The sequence below is a fragment of the Temnothorax americanus genome, unplaced genomic scaffold (genome assembly GCF_048541705.1).
Source record: "Temnothorax americanus isolate GAGA-0224 unplaced genomic scaffold, ASM4854170v1 Scaffold8, whole genome shotgun sequence".
NCBI classification, from domain to species: Eukaryota; Metazoa; Arthropoda; class Insecta; order Hymenoptera; family Formicidae; genus Temnothorax; species Temnothorax americanus.
Genome location: NW_027509802.1, coordinates 4,653,719 through 4,673,496, shown reverse-complemented (window position 1 = coordinate 4,673,496; position 19,778 = coordinate 4,653,719). Strand labels below are relative to the sequence as shown.

General features: G+C 29.9%; 1 protein-coding gene and 1 long non-coding RNA gene across 3 annotated transcripts in view; one reads left to right on the top strand and one right to left on the bottom strand.

Annotated features, from left to right (window-relative positions):
• Positions 1-19,778, bottom strand: part of LOC143907282 (uncharacterized) — a 175,068-nt gene that overhangs the window by 58,141 nt on the left and 97,149 nt on the right. Inside the window, exons 4-5 of the long non-coding RNA XR_013259817.1 lie at positions 13,282-13,408; positions 12,942-12,993 (exon numbers count right to left, since the gene is read on the bottom strand). This is a non-coding gene — a long non-coding RNA (uncharacterized LOC143907282). The remainder of the gene's footprint in view (positions 1-12,941; positions 12,994-13,281; positions 13,409-19,778) is intronic.
• LOC143907280 (uncharacterized) lies at positions 215-18,488 on the top strand. Of its 2 annotated transcripts, XM_077423960.1 has the most exons (5): positions 216-703; positions 914-1,107; positions 1,225-1,437; positions 1,608-1,884; positions 18,181-18,488. In XM_077423960.1, exons 1-5 carry the CDS (start codon positions 512-514, stop codon positions 18,184-18,186), a joined length of 882 nt encoding a protein of 293 aa, XP_077280086.1. In that variant the 5' UTR covers positions 216-511; the 3' UTR covers positions 18,187-18,488. The 2 variants fall into 2 exon arrangements, with proteins under 2 accessions (XP_077280085.1, XP_077280086.1); XM_077423959.1 differs by lacking the exon at positions 18,181-18,488 and having other exon boundaries at positions 215-703; positions 1,608-2,090.

Here is a 19,778-nt window from a genome sequence, read left to right as displayed (position 1 = left end):
CTGGGATAATTTAATGCTAATTGGATGTTGAAGCCGACAAAAGAAATAAATAGATGTAATTATTAAATTAATTAATAAATTGCACATAGTCAGGTCCGCGTTTATACCTGTAAGTTTATTGTATATAATAAATATTATTATGCTTATATATATATATATATATATTTTATATAATTTTTTCCAGGACTGTCCAGGACTATATAATATATATATATATATATATATATATATATATATATCTTTTAAAAGCACATTGTTCGACAACATTGTTAACTCGCTATTAAATTCAATCCGAATATTACACAGTAATAATTATTACCTGAACATTGCATCAATTCACATAAACATCATATGAATAAAGACTAAAGACTTTCATAAATTTTGGTTATAAATTTGCACCAAATAATATTACAAATGAAATTAACGTAAAAATATGATAATATCAGTACAAACTATACAAAAAATATCTTTCTAAAATAAAAATTAAATTTTATGCAAATTTTGTGCTATTATGAATAATAAAAAGCGTAAGAAACCTCGTCATGTGCATATTGTCGCAAAAATCGATAACAAACCTCCGCATTTTGATGCATCTATTAATTTGAAAGCTCATGATTTGCAACAAGATACTCTACGAGTTAAACAAATAGATAAAGAGAATATGAAACTGTTGAAGAAGATAAACATAATTCATCGATTAGGGGTTAGTATCGTCATATCTTATTTTACTAAAACTAATACAATTTTATACATATTATATATTAAATACTAATTATTTATTTTTTTATTATATATTTCTTAATATATATTATGGAAATTCGTTCAATTTTATTTACCTTTAAATAATATTAATCCAGATGTAATAGTCTGAAATATAAAACACGGTAATGTTAAGCGTTTACTTTGTTTTTAGGGACCTGTGGATTGCTGGGCACCGGACGTCAGATATAAATCGAAATTTGAGGATCAAGAGCGCAAAAACAATGTAATTATGCGTAAAAATAGAATTATGCTAAAGAAAATCCGTCAAGCAGAAAGTCAATATCCCACCCGCGCGTTTTTGAAAAACTGGAAGAATATGCATGAAGCACTAGAGCACCATGCAAGGTTTTTTTGCCTAATTAATATTTAAAAAAATAATTTTATAGTAACTTTAGCTTACACTTCTACTTAAAAATTTGCATTTTGCAATTAAACTTCTATGTATTTTTCTATATTGTGCAGATACATCTCAGTGATTCAAAGACTGTCCGTTGTATTTGATGCACAAAAGCAATTATCTGAGAAAAGTCGAACGAGATGTTTCTTCGACATTGGTCTTAAAGAAGAAAGTCAGAAATTAGGGCGTATAGTATTTGAACTCTACGACAGTGTCGTACCACATACATGCGAGAACTTCGTAGCTTTTTGCCGTGGAGTGAACGGATTGTCGTATAAGTACATAAATTAAATTATATTATATTATATACACATTATGTGCGAAAAACAAGTCAATAATCATGATTGAAATTGTATACCAAAATTTAAATTTATCAAAAATTTATCCAAGAATGTTTATTAACTCCAAGGCTTTCCGAAACATTTTGTATAAAATTTATAATTCATAGGCACACTCCATTTCATCGTATCGTCTCTGGCTATTGGTGTCAAGGAGGAGATGTCACAAAGTTTGACGGTACCGGTGGTACTTCCATATACGGTGACTCATTCGACAAGGAAAACTCTAATCTACGTCATATAGGACCCGGAATCCTGTCTACATGCGACAATAATGACGGAAAGAACGATTCCAAATTTAATCTTACATTTAAATGCTTGAAAACTGTAGACCCCCATAAGACCGTTTTCGGCCGAGTAATAGATGGAATGATGAACATTTACAAGGTAACGTTCTCCTTTTCTTTAGTAATTTAAACTTCATTTAAATAACGTTTCTCGTGCGCAGTAATACAATGTCATCAGCCAGCATTGTTCATTTAATTATGTAAACTGACTTGCTGACAGAAAAAAAATGGTCCCTCTTATTGTTCTTCTAATAAAGTGAAACTCTCGTATCACTAATAAATAATATTCTGTACTAAGAGAATTATACTACAACTAAATATATTACAATATATTACAATAGATTTTGTTTCTTTTTATGCTTTAATGCTTAGTTTTACCAAAATTTAACTAATTAGATTTCTTTAATATACATATATTAAATTAGGAAAATATGTAAACAATTCTAAAATTGATAGACAATAATTTAATAATTTAATTTGATCGCGATTATGTTTTTTGTTAGGTAAAAAAATAAACAAGTGAGTTTTAGCATGTGCTGTTTCGCTCTACACGATTCTATATAAATCTCTACGAATCTGTATAAATCTTCCTTTTTTTGTTCTTATATCTTTCTTATCTGCTTTTCATATTGTCTTAACTTGACGCATATAAATGAAGAGTTTCTATATTATCGTAACTTGGAACTTTATGTTTATTGATTATGTAATGACAATGGAATATATGTCGCCATCTAACGAAGAGCTTGCAAATTACATACAAAAACACATTTCAATTTTTCTTTTTTTATGAGACTATATATTATACTACAAATTAAATTATTTATATTCTTGTATAACAATTTATATTATTAAATTTAACATAAAATATAATGTAAATAATTTATAAGTTTATAGTTTTTGTTTAATAGTAAACTTACTAACTTTTAACATCAATGGTAATCATCATATATGGAATCCCAAGTAGAACATAAAATGTTCTCTCAGATAAAACATAAAACTTATAATGATATCATGATGAGAGAGAGAGAAAGAGAGAAAGAAAGAGAGAGAGAGAGAGAAAGAGATAAATGTTATCATGAATGTATTCGCAGATAAAAGTGGTGAATAAAGTCATGATAAACATTATCATAATATCATTGTGAGTTTTATTTTCTATCTGGGATTAAAAGTAGATCTGAATTTTTATTTTTCAAAATTGGAGAACAACAAAATATCAAATTTGTCTTTTTATCTGTTATTTTTAAATAAAAATATAATTTATCACATGTTACACTATAAAAGTTGGCAAAGATTATTTTAAAAATATCGTGAATGAAATAAATAAGAGAGAGAGAGAGAGAGAGAGAGAGAGAGAGAGAGAGAGAGAGAGAGAGAAAGAATTATCCCGTATTTTACAGACAATAAAAAACTTTATGTTTATTGTACCACTTGTCAGTATCGTTTTGCGAGAGCGATTTAATTGTCCACGCGTTTAAGTTTGACCACGGAATAGTGGTAAACTATTTATCTGTTATATCTGATTCAACAGATCGAGGGATTCGGTACAAAGACTGGAAAGCCAATAAAATCGGTGATTGTGTTAAATTGCGGAGTACTATCGGCAAAACGTCCGTATATGAAAGATTATCCAAGTTTCAAATATGAGCAAACTGCATTATCTTCATGTGTAAAAACATAATTAACAAATTCTAAAACTATAGCGTATCAATAATCGTAATTTCAACGTTCTGTTAGAAATCCACAATTGTCATTAAAAAACAAATAATAAATAATTTGTTTTATAAAGAGATATTAAATAAAAATGTTACATAATTATTAAAAGTCTATTCTTCTAAATAGAATAATAATAATAAACTAATTTTACTAAATATGAATTATTTGATCGTATATTATATGTATTCCAAGCTTAATAAAAAAAAATCTATTCGCAAATGTAATGAAATTTTATATAGTTATTATGAGAGAGAATGCACTCCTCTCTCACACTCGTAAAATAGAAATGCCTATATATGATGGATAGTATTCATATTTGGTACAATTTGTTAATTAATTAGAATTCTAAATAGACAGACTTGAATAAAAGACTCTATATTAAAAATTATATTAGTATATGTATATACTACCTTTCAAAACGTGGCGAAGAGATTTTCCCGAATTTTTCTCCAGTTTTTAATCAAATATCTCTCATTAAATATTTTTCGCGCAACACGTTAGTATCCATTTTATAACACGGTCACGTATTCTATAGAAAATATAAAAATAAATAAAGTTGTAAAAACAAATACAAATTCAGTTGATAAAAAAAAGATAAACAAGCAAAAACAAATAAACGAATATAAATTAAGACATAAATTAAATTGATAGTGTATGCGCAGGTCGCAGCATTACTGTTTTAAATGCAGGTCATGTAGGGGGTTTAAAAATTGGAACTCACTAGTATAGTATAGTTTGATCATAGTTTGATCATAATCTTGATTGATGAACAGACTAGGATACTCGTGGAATAAACGAGTAAGCAAACCCCATAATTTCCGCTTCAACAAAATTTGTAAAGTTAAGAAAGTTGAGACAAGCTGTCTCAATTATTTTGAAAACTTGAAATATTTAAGAGTAAATGTATATTTTATATAATTCGTAAATGAACCACATTATCGCTATTTTTGTTACACATACTACAAAGTGTAAGCAATGCAGAACGAGACATCGTAAGGCAAAACCGCATACCTTCTTATCTATTTCGGAAGAGATTGAAAAATGTGAGTTTCGCTTCATCTCGTTTGTTTCACGACTAACTGTAATGGAGTCAGCATAATCAACATAACAACAGACGGAAAGTTTTTCTTGTGGACATGCACATTCGAGCTTTACGTTTCTCGTTTTACGGTCGCATTATACACGACGTACTTAGTCCTTTACGATTTCAAAAGACTTGCCGGTTGTTTCCAACTGCAAGCATGTATTGACCGTAAGATATTCCCGGCATTCATTGAGATGTCTACCGTCTTACCCTCAGCCCCTCGGATGTCCCACATTCCGCGAAATGATGCATACCTCGCATTCACAATATTAATCCGACCATTATACTTTCGAGTATGAGAGTTAAAAAGAAATAAATTTAGGAATGTAAAATATAAAAGTCAAAACATAAATATAAAAATAATAAAAAAGTATTCTTACACTTAATTTCTTTATTAATTTCAAACTAATACTCTTTCTAAAAAAAATACTATAGCTGTTTATGTTATTCTTTATTGCAAAACATATCGTATATTTTTTATACATTGTTAAATATCATACATGTATTTCTTATATTTGATTTTTTAATAATTTAAAATTGATACCGTTGACTTGGAATATATTTTATTATGTATCAATTTCATTTTTTGTAATTTATATGTTATATTTTTTGAAATAATAACGCTTTAATTTGATATTCAGATTTAACTATGGTATCAGAATAATATCACAGTGACGAGATAAATTTATTATTATTAACTTTTCCAACGATAAATAATTTCACTTTGTATTCGTTATGTTTAGCTACAATAATTATTATTGTAACAACGTAATGGTAATACTATTTATTATTACGTCGACATTCATTTGAATATATCGTCGATATTGAATTTGGAATTGGGATTGGTATACAGAAATTGTATCTACGATCGTTGTGACGTTACAGTAGTTGCCTTGATAAATAATATTGCTCTCCGATATCGACGATTATTATTACATTAAAACAATTATTGATGCAAAGATCATTGTACCGTGAAAATCTCTTCAATTGCCATCACAGTAATTAAAGCGTATTAATTATGGCAATTATCGATAGTATTAATCACGTTTATTTTAAGTTCAAAACAGCTTGTCTAATTAAATTATAATTTAAGAAATAATGGTTCTGCACCGTTGCACACAATGAGATAAAATTAAACAAGAATGAAACAAGACTTTAAATGGTTCAAACCAAAAATTGTAAAACAGATTCATAAATAACTTTGATTTATCATTACATTATATATTTTTAGTAACAAATATATTACCCAAAATAAATTTTTTTTTCCAATTAAACTAAATTATTTTCTAAAATTGAATAGTAGCGCTTTAATAGTACTTTATAATAGGATTTCAAATGTGCTAAATAATATTTACATTAGTAAGTACTCACTCAATTATTTACCAATTTCTATTAATAAATTAATGGTCAAACTATATTTATAATGTATGATGTCGTTTTCTCCGTTTTCTCGTGCGTAAACTATCTTTTTATCATTCCAATCGTGACACATTTGTTTCGTTCAATCAAAGAAAATCTTTATTTCTTCCCATCACCGATACAACACACAGCCTTGCTACGTGACCAGAACATCGATGATGAACTTTTCCTCATTAACTAGAAATAATCTTTTTTTATATCGAATTTAAACGACTTACGTATTATTAGAAACATATACATATATAGAAACACGTGACCAAAACGTTCAAACATATTTGCGTTACCATCACCACATGAGTTCGTTGTCATGAATTTTACTTTCTCCTGAGTTCTTTTGCTCGCATTTACGCGGAGACGTATGTCAACTTCACCGCTATTCCAACAGCTTAATATTTTCCACCGGTATAGGCAGTGTTATCGTTATTGAAGTTTCAATTCTCGCGTGCTTGCTTAATGCGCGTATCCTCTAACAAAGGCATTTCCACGTGGATAAAGGAGAAAATATTTTTACGATCTCTCGTTTTACGACCTTTTTTTATTGGTCCGATTATGCGCGTGCTCCGATATTTAGATGCAAAAGACGCCGTTACCGAGGAAAAAAATTTTAATACGATATTTCTATGCACATTATTCCCGCGTCTGCAGAAATCTCATGAGATTCTGCTTGCCGCAATTTTCAAGGACACTAAAAGTGTTCAATTGAATAAATTTTAAATTTATTTCTTTCGGAGTATTTTCTTATTGATAAACGAAATTTTGAAATTGAGAAACGTATACGAATAAGTTGAAGAATATATTTACATTAAATTTTAAATCCAAATTAGAAACAATAAGATAATTTTTGCAATTACATAGAATTTCACGTTATATAAGAAACTATGTAATTAAAAAAACAATGCCTTAGACACTTCTTAATTGTAATTTTACAAATTTCTTATAAAAGAGAACAGGCAAAAAAAAAATAAATTTATACAATCAAAAAATAGGAAATCGCTTTAAATTATTAGAGGTCCCGTTTTTTTCATTCTACTTTTATAATTTATATAATATACGAATAATAAAAGTTATATTGACAGGCCGATGAGTCGTTATCTAAATTATCCAACAAAAATTTACGAAGCTACGAAAGAAAAAGACAAAGAAAAGACAAGTCATCTACATTTAATTCGGCGTTCAAAATTAACCTATCCAAATTGGCGCCGTCGGCCGTAGCGCCGGGAGGAAATTGAAATTGATCAATTAATTGACCAACAATCAGGAAAAAAACGAGGAACTATATTCGGCAAAACTCATCTTCGGTACGTTTGTCGCGCACGAGTGACATTGCACAATTCCCATTTGAAGCAGGAATTAAAATTATAGAATTTGCGAAAATTTATTCACTCTGTGCACGTAAATATTACGAAAGATCCAGCTAAAGATTCTATCACAATGCAGCTTAACAAAACACACACACACACACACACATCAAGCATTAATATAGAATAAAAGAAAAATAATATAAAATGATATCATAATATATATTAATTTAGAGTATGGTAATAAAAACCAGAGTTTGAAACAACAAAAGGCTGAATTATAGCCGCGATTATTACAAAGGTCTCGCTTATTACATGATCTTTGATTATATAAGATAAAATAACTTCAGAATGAGAAAATACAATGCTTCGTAAATCCTTATCCATAAAATAATTTAATAAAATTTAATTAAAAAAAAGATTAAAAGCTTATAAGGAATATACCTAGTATCTAAGTAAATTTTCGTCGAAAGAAAGAAGATTTTATGTTGGTCTAAAGAACAGTTTCCAGTTCGTTGAAACGGTTCAGCGATCTGCACATGTTACTTGGAGCGCATCGGTCGTCTGCGGTAATGAAAGCTGCAGTATTAACCGCTCATACCACGAAATGAAATAATCGAAATACCTCTATGAGATTATCTAATCGTTGGATCCGTCGAAATGCGGTAAACTACGAGCGGACTCGCACGCTCGGAAAATTAGGTCGCTAATTCTATAGATTTCGCGTATTCGAGCTGCCTCCGCGTGGAACGCAATCGGACGGCGCCGCGCTTGCTCGTTTTAATCACCGATTAAGCCCTTGGCGCGTTTCAACCTTCGTCCAAAGAGCGCCCCTCTTAACTCTTGATTCGACAATATTAATCCGGCCAACTTGATTACCGCTCAACTGAGAGTTATTTCCGCCTGTTACCGACGTTCAACGTCGAGAAGAAAAACGGCGTATAGTAGCGAAATTTTTTTCTCGGATACAGTATGATGCGCGGTTGATTAATTAATCTTAAGCACGTACAATTAATCATTTCATTATATACGCTTCGACCATACGTTGTAATATATTACGGCGATGTGTAAGCAAGATAAACCTATTTGCGCAAATGTGTGTAATTGATGAAGTCAGGTGTGTACAAATTTATCAATATATATTTAAATTTCCTAAAAAGATATGTATATAATGTATAATTTTTGATAAAATTAGATATATATAGAATAAAAAATTTGTAGTCGAGTTCGGTGACAATATAAGTCGTCTCAGTTATCATTATTTTATATTTTTACTAAGAAAAGATTGACAAATTGTATACCAAATAATTTTATCGTATCCCTCTTTTGTCAATTTATCAATCCTCAGCGATCTGAAAAACTTATAAAGAATTATAAGGCTTCTTGAATTGTACAGCTTTATGAGGCTTCTTGAATTGTTTAACGCTAATGTTTCAGAAAACTTAGCAAAGTCAATTTTTCAGTTGTGCTCTTCATGCAATCGCAAATATGTATTATACTCGCGATGAGGTCGACAAAAATTATAGAAGGATATATATTATGAATATTTTAATGTCTAAATAGAGACAGCAAACTTCTCCTTTCATTTTTCTTAAATTCTGGATTTCTCTCAGGATTCTTTCTTGTTTAATTTATTAAAGTTATCTTTTATATTGTAAAACATTATGTAAATATTATCCCTTTTTATTAGCATAAATGAGTTTATTAAAGAAAATAAAGATAAATTGAGCGCATTCTAAAATACCGACATGATAAACGAGAGAAATTCGACGCAATTCTCTCGCGATGATATTTACTTCTTTCACGATCTCGTCCCCTAATGAAGCAGTACATCATTCTATGAGCTTAACCAGAATAAAGAGTTTAAAGGATTGCATTGGCCTGAGAACACGAATTTTAATAAGCTCGTAACCTCGAACACGTTTCCTAACTTAACATCCTTTTAATAAACAAAATATGTTTAAATTCGGAGAAGCTCCATAAAAGCTTTACTGATTACATTTTTTAATTAATACTTTCATAATATAAGTATTATAGATAAAAACTGAATTTAACAGTTTAATAAGTTTTCAATGTTTTTTCCAGGAAATTTATTTACAATTATTCACTTGTGTTTAATTATTTACGATAGACATTATATTTAAAAACTAATTACATTAAAATGCATACTAATTTTGCTTTTATTATTATGATAAGGCATTACTAACATCAATCTTTTTCAACGCAAAAATTGATTGTCATTATTTAATCTCAAAATTATATTTGGACATACCCTTGATCCGACATAACTTTGTACTTTTTCACTAATTGATTAAAAGATCATTTAACTTTGAATGCTTTATTCAACGAGATGTGACGACTCCGGCAAATTCCGCGTCGGAATGTATGTACGCTTTGAACATGAAGAATATAACGTTCGATGACGCTGGCTACGCGAGAGTTTAAAGACGCAGCTTTGTATAGCAACAGAAGCAAACCCACTCTGTAAATATATTCTACCATCAGAAGCAAAGAGGAAACAAAGGGTTTCATTAATTCATACCTTGCTCGCGAGAAAGAATGTCGTGAAAATTGAATCGACGTGAAAAGTGGTTGCGAAGCAACTATTTGCCGTGTCTTTTGAATGGAACAAAAACATAGGTAAAATAACCAAAAGCTCTTAAAAAGAATGGCCCATCGCATAACAGCGCATTTGACAAATTATTCCTTTCAAACGTAAATCTCCAATAAGCAACTTTTCTTTTGTCAATGTCGCATATTGTAAAGTGTATGGTACATTATAAACTCATTAAGTACTCCGTCATATTTATATAAAAATTATTGAAAAATATAATTATCAAAATTAATAAATATTAAAATTGAAAAGTACAATAATTAATTAATTAACACTTTAATTAATATTAATAATCTCAATAAATATCACGTATTATTATATCAATAAGCATTTAATATCTGTACGATTTTAGAGGTTTATAATACCTACATTACCATAGATAAAATAAAATTTAAAAAAAGTTATAAAGTTAGATTTGTTTTTCCATCTATTGTGCAATCTATATATTACTTATTACAATTAGTCTTATATATATGATCTTTCATCAAATCTCTTTTTATGTGGAGATGAGATGGAAAATCTATATTCTATTAAAAATCATAGATAACAATTATTGATTTCTATCAAAACATAATCTCAAAAACCTGTTTCTCAAAACGTAGCTTGGTTAAACAGTTAACTATCTCTAATCTGAAGATGTATTGAACCAAGGAAGTTTCAGGATGAGTTTTAAACACTCCATGCAGCGCATGTCATTGCAATCTCTGTTTGCAAATGTCCAAAGTTTTAGCTATAACGAACCTTAAACTTCCTAACACACGCGAAACTTTCCGTAACATATGCAACGATGTCGTCATGTCGTTTGTCAGCTAATTATTATATGTATGTGTAAACCTAGATCAAAAAATTAATAAATAGATCAATATAAAATACACGCACAAACGTATGGTATATTTATTATTTATTTTAATTTGTTTTCTGATTATTTTAATACGTACTTCAATGATACGTAATCAATAATTGCTAATGAAGATATAAAAGATCCTTTAAAGCTTTAGCCGTTTAAGCTAGGTCGTAAAAAGCTTTAGCCTTAAAAACCATTAAAAACCTCTGAGAAAATTTATTTTAGTAAAATTTAAGATTTAGAAAATGTATTTTAGTACCATCCTGCAAATTTTATTTTATTCTATTTGTGATACGAATTATCATATTAAATATTTTGTACAACAGTGTTTAATGAGAAACAGTTCATCTTTGTGTGATGCTACCAAAGTAGTTATGCATGTAAATTATTATGTAAATTTTGAAGTGTGAAAATAGTTAATTTTCTACTGTAATAGCTTTTTAAGTTAAATTGATCAAAATATAAGTTTATGTTCTACATGTCGATAACATAATTAAAAAATCGATAGTTCAAAATCTAATTCTAAGTAATTTATGTTGTCTCTTGTAAGAATAATCATTTATAAAAGCTAGTAATTCAGAAATTAAATAAATTTATTATTAGATTAATAATTAGAATCTTCTAAGTAGATGATAATAATATTTTAAGACGTTTTTTACATACAAAAAACGTTCTCTGAACCAAATTATTTGATATTTATATCCACAAAACTTTTCGTAAAATACGCTTGGCGATGAATGTGTTCCGTATGTGTACAATATACAACATTGTATAATTTTTATAATAAAATATAACGTCTCTCGTATTTCATAAATTCATAAAAATAAAATTTAATTTTGAAAAATTATAGGGTAAACTCGGGTAAGATGGTCATACAAAAAAGATGGCCAACTTATGTTCTTTCAATCTAGCTCGCCATGAAACATCGAATGAACATTGGCCATCTTTCCTGATGTATGCGGTCATCTTACTCGAGTTTACTCTAAAGCTTTTTATATTGTTTTATATTTGATTCACGTTCTTATCTACCTTCGTTCTTATCTACTCGTTTAATTATTTCTACCTATAGTACACCGATTTACCAGTTATGACCGCAATCATGAAATTTAGAAAAGCGTTGCATGAATTTAAATTGCGAACGTCGATTTAAATCGCGAACGTTTTGAAATCTTATTGGAGCTTTAACTTACACAAAATTGAAATTTAATTTGAGACAGCACATCTTTCCGTCTCCAATTGCGTGTAATCGTATATACGAGAAAACATTACTGGGGCTATTTCTGTATAATGTATTATAATTTTTTTATCTTGGTTTGATGTTTTTTACACCAACCTACCTTGTGTTTGTTTCCTTCTTTCTTATGGCAAGATTGAACTTAGCTTTTGTTGCTCCGGGCTAATATCCATTCTAGCCAGAGATAAGAAAGAGAAAGACTCCTATATTGCCGGCTAATCATAATAGCCGGCAGATAAGCGTGAAAATTTACGCTCTTTTATGATGCGCGAAACTCGAACATGTTGCAAAAGGCCATTGTAGTAATTAAATTAATTCATTAAAAAATATGCAATAAACGTCCGCTAACATATTAATTAATTTCATGTTTATTCTTTACACACATTTATTAACACTTCTATAACCGACACTTGAAATTTATATTCAAACAAAAATACATTTAAATTTGGAAAAAATTTGTATGTTTATCGCGTTCTAATTCGAAAATATTATATACTCGATAATTTAGCAAATGTTAAAAATTTTGCACGTTAAATTTTTATAATATAAATAGAGAACTTTATAATTCAGAAGTAATGAATAAAACTTGCTGGACACGATGCAATAAAATCCGCGGCCCATATATGTATATACGTATTTTCATCGATTCGATCTTTATTCGTTGTTGAATATGAATCTCAAGCATGCAGAGATGAGAAATTCAGAATAAGTGACGTGAGATCCGGAAGAATTCTCAATAAATTTCTCTCACAATTAATATCGATAAAAATATCTGTTTGTATTTTATTTGTAAAAATTATCAAAATTATTTTCCATATATTATATTATTTTAAAAATGCAAATATTTTAAATAATATAACTGTAAAATAATTATTACAAAAAATTATTCTGCTATGCGACAAAACATATAATGGATCTCGCGTCATATAATAAAGTTAATTTATCACTCACCGAATCGATGCGCAACAGCGGAGTAATCAGCTACGTAATAATTACGTTGATTCTGTAACACGTAAACGTAAGATCCAAATTAAAAAAGCATTCAAAATCTTTAAAAACATAATTCTTATGTGTATTGAATCTTTCATTCGTCTTTCAATTAGATATTTATCAAACTAATTATAGATTTTCTGAAAAAGATCTTTACAAGAATAAACTTTTATGAAATTTTTAGATTACTTCTTTTTCTATAATTAATATATTTAAATCACTGTGTGTGTGTGCGAAATCAAACAACCTACATAAATAGGAAAAAACAATTAATTTTACGCAAAGAAGAAATAATACTCACCAAAAGGTTGTTCCACCGGCACCCGATGCCTTTCCTAGGCCTTTTCCTCCTCTCAGGTCCAATTTGTCAGCTTCATAAAACTCCCTCGACGCGATATTATTCTCGTAGTCGAGAGAATCGTTATTTTCTGAATCATTTAAATAAACGATTAAATTAAAAGGAAATAAGAATACAATAAAAATGTAAGGTAATTATGCAGTATAGGGGAAGCACCTCCGATGACCTTGACCTTGACATATGTTGTCAAGGTCACCCTCCTGAGTGACCTTCAGAAGGTTTTAGCCGTCGCTCGTTTTTTATTAAAAAGTTATTAACAAAAAAAAGTTTGGCAACCTCACCGATTTCAATGACCTTGATATATGTTGTCAAGGTCATGACCACGAGTGACCTTCAGAAAGTTTTAGCCGTCGCTCGCTATTCGTTAAAAAGTTATTAACAAAAAAAGTTTGGAAAGTATAGCATATATAGGTGCATATATAGGTTAGTTGACGCGCTTTAAACACTTAAATACTTTTAAAGCGCGTCACTAACCTACATAGGTACAATTTACTGCTTTAAATGTTGTGTTTTGGTAAAGCAGCGATTTTTTCGCAAAATAATGTATTCTCTGCTTTAACAAAAAAATTTCAATTTATCAACAATTTACTGCTTTAAATGTTGTGTTTTGGTAAAGCAGCGACTTTCTCATGAAATAAATTATTCTCTGCTTTAAAGAAAAACGTAATATTAGTCGTTTATGCCTCTCAGTACTTAAAATAACTGCTATATTTTCGAAACTTTTTTTGTTTATAACTTTTTAATAAAAAACGAGCGACGGCTAAAACCTTCTGAAGGTCACTCAGGAGGGTGACCTTGACAACATATGTCAAGGTCAAGGTCATCGGAGGTGCTTCCCCTGTACTGCATAATTACCAAATTTAATATATATAATATATAATATAAAAGTCAATTATATTCACTTTGGCCTATCTAGTTACGAATTGTCAGCTCTGTAGAACTCGCTCGATATTCGCGAAAACGCGGGTAATTACGATCGCGCGATACTGTACATACGACACTCCCAGAGTTAATGCGCAACGTGACAAACCGACTGCGGTTCGTGTTTGTTAAGTCGGTGATGGATACGTTAGCTTCCCCGTCATTAAGGTATTAAACCCTTCAGGGTACTAAGCCCTTAAATTCCATCACTGCACGGTCGTACTTGCAGACGAGTTATCATCGACAAAAATTATGTATTATCGGTATGCTTAAAAAAAAATAAGTACCAAACGTCCCAATGCGTCGCCGCGAAATTTTATCAACGAACAAAACAAATATCGAACATTTTATTTAACAAATCGGAAATTGATTATTAACAAATGATTGATTTAACGTTTATCTAAAGAATGAAATGTTCCTTCCCTTTGATCAAGATAATTACTTACTGTCACAATTCTGATTGTGAGATATATATAATGACATTTGGTATCTTTTTGTATATACCTGTTGCGATCGTATCTCGTGGACTAATGCGACAATACACGAAGCGGCACGTTCTATTGCTTGTTTGTTCGACGGTCGATGTGCGAATGGCGACCTTGTGTATATACAAAAATATAACAGTACGCTATACTCTGGAGTAAACAAAATATCAAGACCGTGCGTCAACCGAATTATTGTCTCTTCGAAAAATATTTTAATGCTTTTCATTATATAAATTTATTCCAAATAATCTTTTCCTTATAAATACCAATGTTTCTAACTAGGTTTGATTATGTAAGCTGTAAGCTATCAGCACGCAGTTTCCCGCAGTTACATAAATAACTCCAGATTACCGTTAAGCTTTCGTCAAACTTTCGTTTAACTGCCATAAAACCCGTTCAAAATTATTAACTAAATTTACAATAAATACGCCTCGAGCATTGTAACAGATGCTGAAACCTTTCATCATGCTCTTCAGTGTATTCGCCAAAACGTCAAGTTTAACTAGATTTGCTACGCGGATTAGTTTCGGAACGGTATAAGTTCTCACGCGGTTTTGCCTCCAATTAGTACAGAAGATTCGACCCTCAATTTCGATAGAAATCTATCGGCGCGGACAGTGAACGTGTTACGTCCAGGAATTGATCGTAGATATTTCGGAAGTTCTCTCGCTACGTAAACTTCATTATTACCAATGCGGATATCACGTTCCCGTATTATACTGTGGATACTATGATATTGTCATTTGCACCGGTATGGAAACAGTATTATCCGGTATTATTCATAGGAAAATAAAATTGGCGCCAATTTCGTGACGGATAAATTGGTTGGGTTTCTAAAACGCCACCGAAACATAACTCGGATAATATTGTCTTCCGCACAATAATACAGGCAAATAATACAATAGCCACTGCATTGCGCGGATTGGTTATCGCTTCTGTCGATAGCAGTGTTAGTTTCTTAACATCACAGAAACTAAGTTGCATAACAGCAAATTCTATTACGTATTTCATCGTCTTAATGAAATTTTCCCTCTTTATCGAAGATTGGGAGAACTTGGAATAGCAAAACTTCCCATAGAATGTCTACAATGTATGTCGCAAATATTGACATTATTTTTATTAAATGTATCTATAGAAAAATATTTTAAGAATCTCAGAAAACGAATTTCGGAGAACGGAAAATGTTCTTAAAGAAAGGAATCACTCCGACATATTTGTTTTCCTCGAATTATTGCTTCTTCTAAAAACTCGATTAAAACGATAAAAAGATTCGGATTTACGTCATATATTTATCTCATTAGATAAATTCCATGAAATAACTTCAAAAAATTAAAAATTGTTGATTCTTAAAAATTCTATTCTATATTACTTAAAAAGTAATTTTAATGATTTAAGTAAAAGATATCTTTATAAGTAAATCTGTTTCTCGATAAATAATTAGTTACGTTTGTCGATCAACATTTAGAACGTAACAATTTATAATTATTATAACTATAAATAATTATTGATTTTCAAAATAGTAATCCCCATATACGTATAGAAAAATTTTATATCGCACTATCTTATCCAAAAATGCGCTTTGATCATTGCAAATTTCCGTACACCATATATTAATTCGGAGATTAGACGCGTTGAGAAATGTCGATACATTTGTAAAATGATTAGATTAATTAACATACCACGATGGGACATGACTTACCGCAAATTGCCTACACGATTTAATAATGGTACAAAAGCATTTCTTCGTATAAGCCTGTGCGCATAATCGAGTAATAAAGCCCGGTCTACATAGGCCGCAGTTCGCAAAACGCAAACACACGCACAGTCTACATGTCAACCTAACCTCTTTGTTAGATTGACATGTAGACTGTGCGTGTGTCTTGCGTTTTGCGAACTGCGGCCTATGTAGACCGGGCTTAAACCGATACGCTCGTTTCAGAAATAAAGCAAAGCTATATACAGCTTAAATCCTCCACCGATCGTAATATTATTGTCTGATGCAATCCAATATGATCCTGTATTGCATTCAGAACCGCGGAATTCAGATTGGAATGCTAATCGATCATATACCCGGATCGCAATAAACAGAATATCCTACGTAAATGCTGTAGCTTACAAATATTATTTATGTGACTAAATCTCTTTGCGGAAACTATGTGATAAATATTTAAAAATTAAAAACCTGATGTTCGTTTTACATATACAAGTTTATTGCTGTGTCCATAACTTTTTCGTATCAACGTGTATACAAATTATATTAATCTCATCTTGTGCACTCAAAAATCAAGATGTTTCGAGTAGTTTATATAATGGTAATTTTTGTACCCATCGCATGTAAATTTTTAATAATATAGAATAATAAAAGCAATATAAAAATGTAGTTTTATTCTTGATTATAATCGCGCCGCGGCTTTCAACGATGAGAGATGGAAAGGGTTGCAACGTCAAACGAATTTTACATGGCCAAGTCGAAAAACAACTGACGCGAACAGATATCGTGCACGCGATAAGATTGACACGGAAAAATTGGAGCGAACGTATATTACGATTTAATGTGATTTCAGAAGTTTTTTATTTCAAGGCTATTGCAATTAAAAAAGAGCGAGAATAATGTTGGATAATTAAATTTTTTTCGAACTAATTCATAATTAATAAATTTTAGTCAGATTTTGTAAATTATGATTAACAAAAATCCATCTATATTACAATAAAAAAGATAGATATTTATTAATGTATTACATATTTTGATTTGTAGATCTTCTTAATACTATATTGTTAATATTATACATTTCTCTTTCTAATTAAATGTATTAATATAAAGCTATATAAATAAAACTGCAAGAATTATTATAGAATTGCAATCAGTTGCCGAGTGCCATAACATCATATACATCATTTCGAGGATTATTCGAATTATTGTCATAAACATCCGAGTTACAGCTTCGTCATTAATTAGGTATCAAATGTACATATATGCTGAGATATCCATTCCTACTTTAATCTAGAAGTACTTTCAGCGAATAGCCACAGCTTTATAGTGAAAATCAATAGATGTAATTAAATCCTACAGAGCAGTATTGAAAGGCTAAAATACGATTCCGCTAATAAAAAAAAATTCAATATCTCCTTTAAAACCCATTCCTCATACTATATAAACACAATTAAAAAATTTTTAAGATAAAATAGCGCTATATGTAAAAGAAGAAAAAGAGAGATTAAATTTCTGTCAATAAAAAGTTGATTACAAAACAGTTAAAATATGATATTTTACATTATTCTATTTTCTTTGCAATAATATCACAGAAACAAAAGCTAGACAGTATACTTATACTGTGGTAAAATCATTAAAAAATTGCTACTCTACTGTTGAAAAAATAATCAGTGCATAGCTTTATATTTATAGCAAATGGCAAAGTTAGCTTATAAATAATTTCAGGCATAACACGAGAATTCATATGAAATAAAAGGATTCTACGAAAGTACAGCATGACACTTTTCGGACAAACTTCTAAAAGAAAAGTCGGCGCTCGTAACATAGTCTTTGAAGTATTCGTGCCCTGATGCTCACCATGTAACAAACGGAGCAATAAAGGGCGTAATGTTGCGTTTTATAAGGGTATAAAAGAGTCGTGAGTGTCGTGACGTCGTAGCAGAGACGGAAAAAAAGAAAGCGAAATTTAACGGGGCATACATGCAAGTATTCGAAATATTCAAATAAAGTATCTCTGTTAGCTTAAGCCCACTGCCCGTAAAAAGAATTTCATAAAAATTAAGAGCTTGGCAAGAATGCGAGATGTTAATTGACTAATCGGTGTCGTAATAATAAAATACTTAATAAAACGTAAGTTATCGCTTCAGAAATTTTCAGTAGTTTTATTCCAATACTGATTTATCGTCTTTTGACATTACTCATTTTAACATGCGTTTTCATAAAATTTAAAAAGTTTATTGACGTTTGTAATTTTTCAAAATTTTGAAACTATTATTTTGTATGAATCTCTCTCTCCCATATCCGTAAAACATTTAAAAAATAAAACCTTGTGTTTTATTTCCTGACAAAAAAAAATATATTTATATATTTCTCATCTTATATATATATATATAAATAATTATCTTAAGATAATCATCTTAAAAAACTAAACATTTGGCATAGATATTTCTACAAATAATTGCCACTTTATGACAGTCATAATATATGAATTCTAGTTGTTAATTTTAGTTTTATATATATATATATATATATTGTTCAAATAAAATTAGATAAATAAAAGTAAAAAATTATGCTTTTCTTCTTACATTAAAAAATTGAATTCTTCAGATCTTTATCTTAAATAATAAAACAATACAATTTATTAAATATTATAGAAAAATTCTGTAGCTTTAAGCCAAAAGTCACGGTCGTAGTCTTTATCACAAAAATATGTTTTGCTTTATACATGGTAGCCACATCGCTATGTTGGTACCTGCATCTATACAGTGCAGTGTAATAATCGCATTAAACTGTCTGCCTTAGTTTATGAGCTTTGCGCGTTACGGTGTTTAAGGGGATCCTAAAGTGAAGGCTGAACTTCCTCGACGTCGGTAATGTCAACATTTCTAATACTGTTTTCTATGTCATATATCTATATCTGTCCTTGTCTAACGAGAGGCATCTGTCCTTGTTTCGATTGCTGCGCCATCTCTCGCTACACGCAATGTCAACCTGAATGTGCTTTTGCACACATAAAAGTTTATTTAAACTAATCTTTTTTTCTAGGCTTTTTCAATCTTAGATCTAATTGCACGATATTGTTCTTAAATGTTGTCCCTAGGTCATGCCGGTCTAATTTTGTGGATATTTATTGTGGAATTTTTGTACAAAGCAAATATTGTCGTCACGTATACAAAAAATTAACAAAAATATTAATTTTTTCTTGTTCTCGATACAAATTCGACCACCATGACCTAGATTTTGATGCGTACTTTAATTCTAGACAAGAATTCTATAAAGCCAATTAAAAGATTAGTGCTAAGAAAAAAAGCCGGTATTACAGA

Coding starts and splice junctions, on each gene's coding strand:
- LOC143907280 (XM_077423959.1), top strand. CDS start 512: ATGAATAATAAAAAGCGTAAGAAACCTCGTCATGTGCATATTGTCGCA. Junction 1,108..1,224: donor GCACTAGAGCACCATGCAAG/GTTTTTTTGCCT, acceptor TATATTGTGCAG/ATACATCTCAGTGATTCAAA. Junction 1,438..1,607: donor GTGAACGGATTGTCGTATAA/GTACATAAATTA, acceptor TATAATTCATAG/GCACACTCCATTTCATCGTA.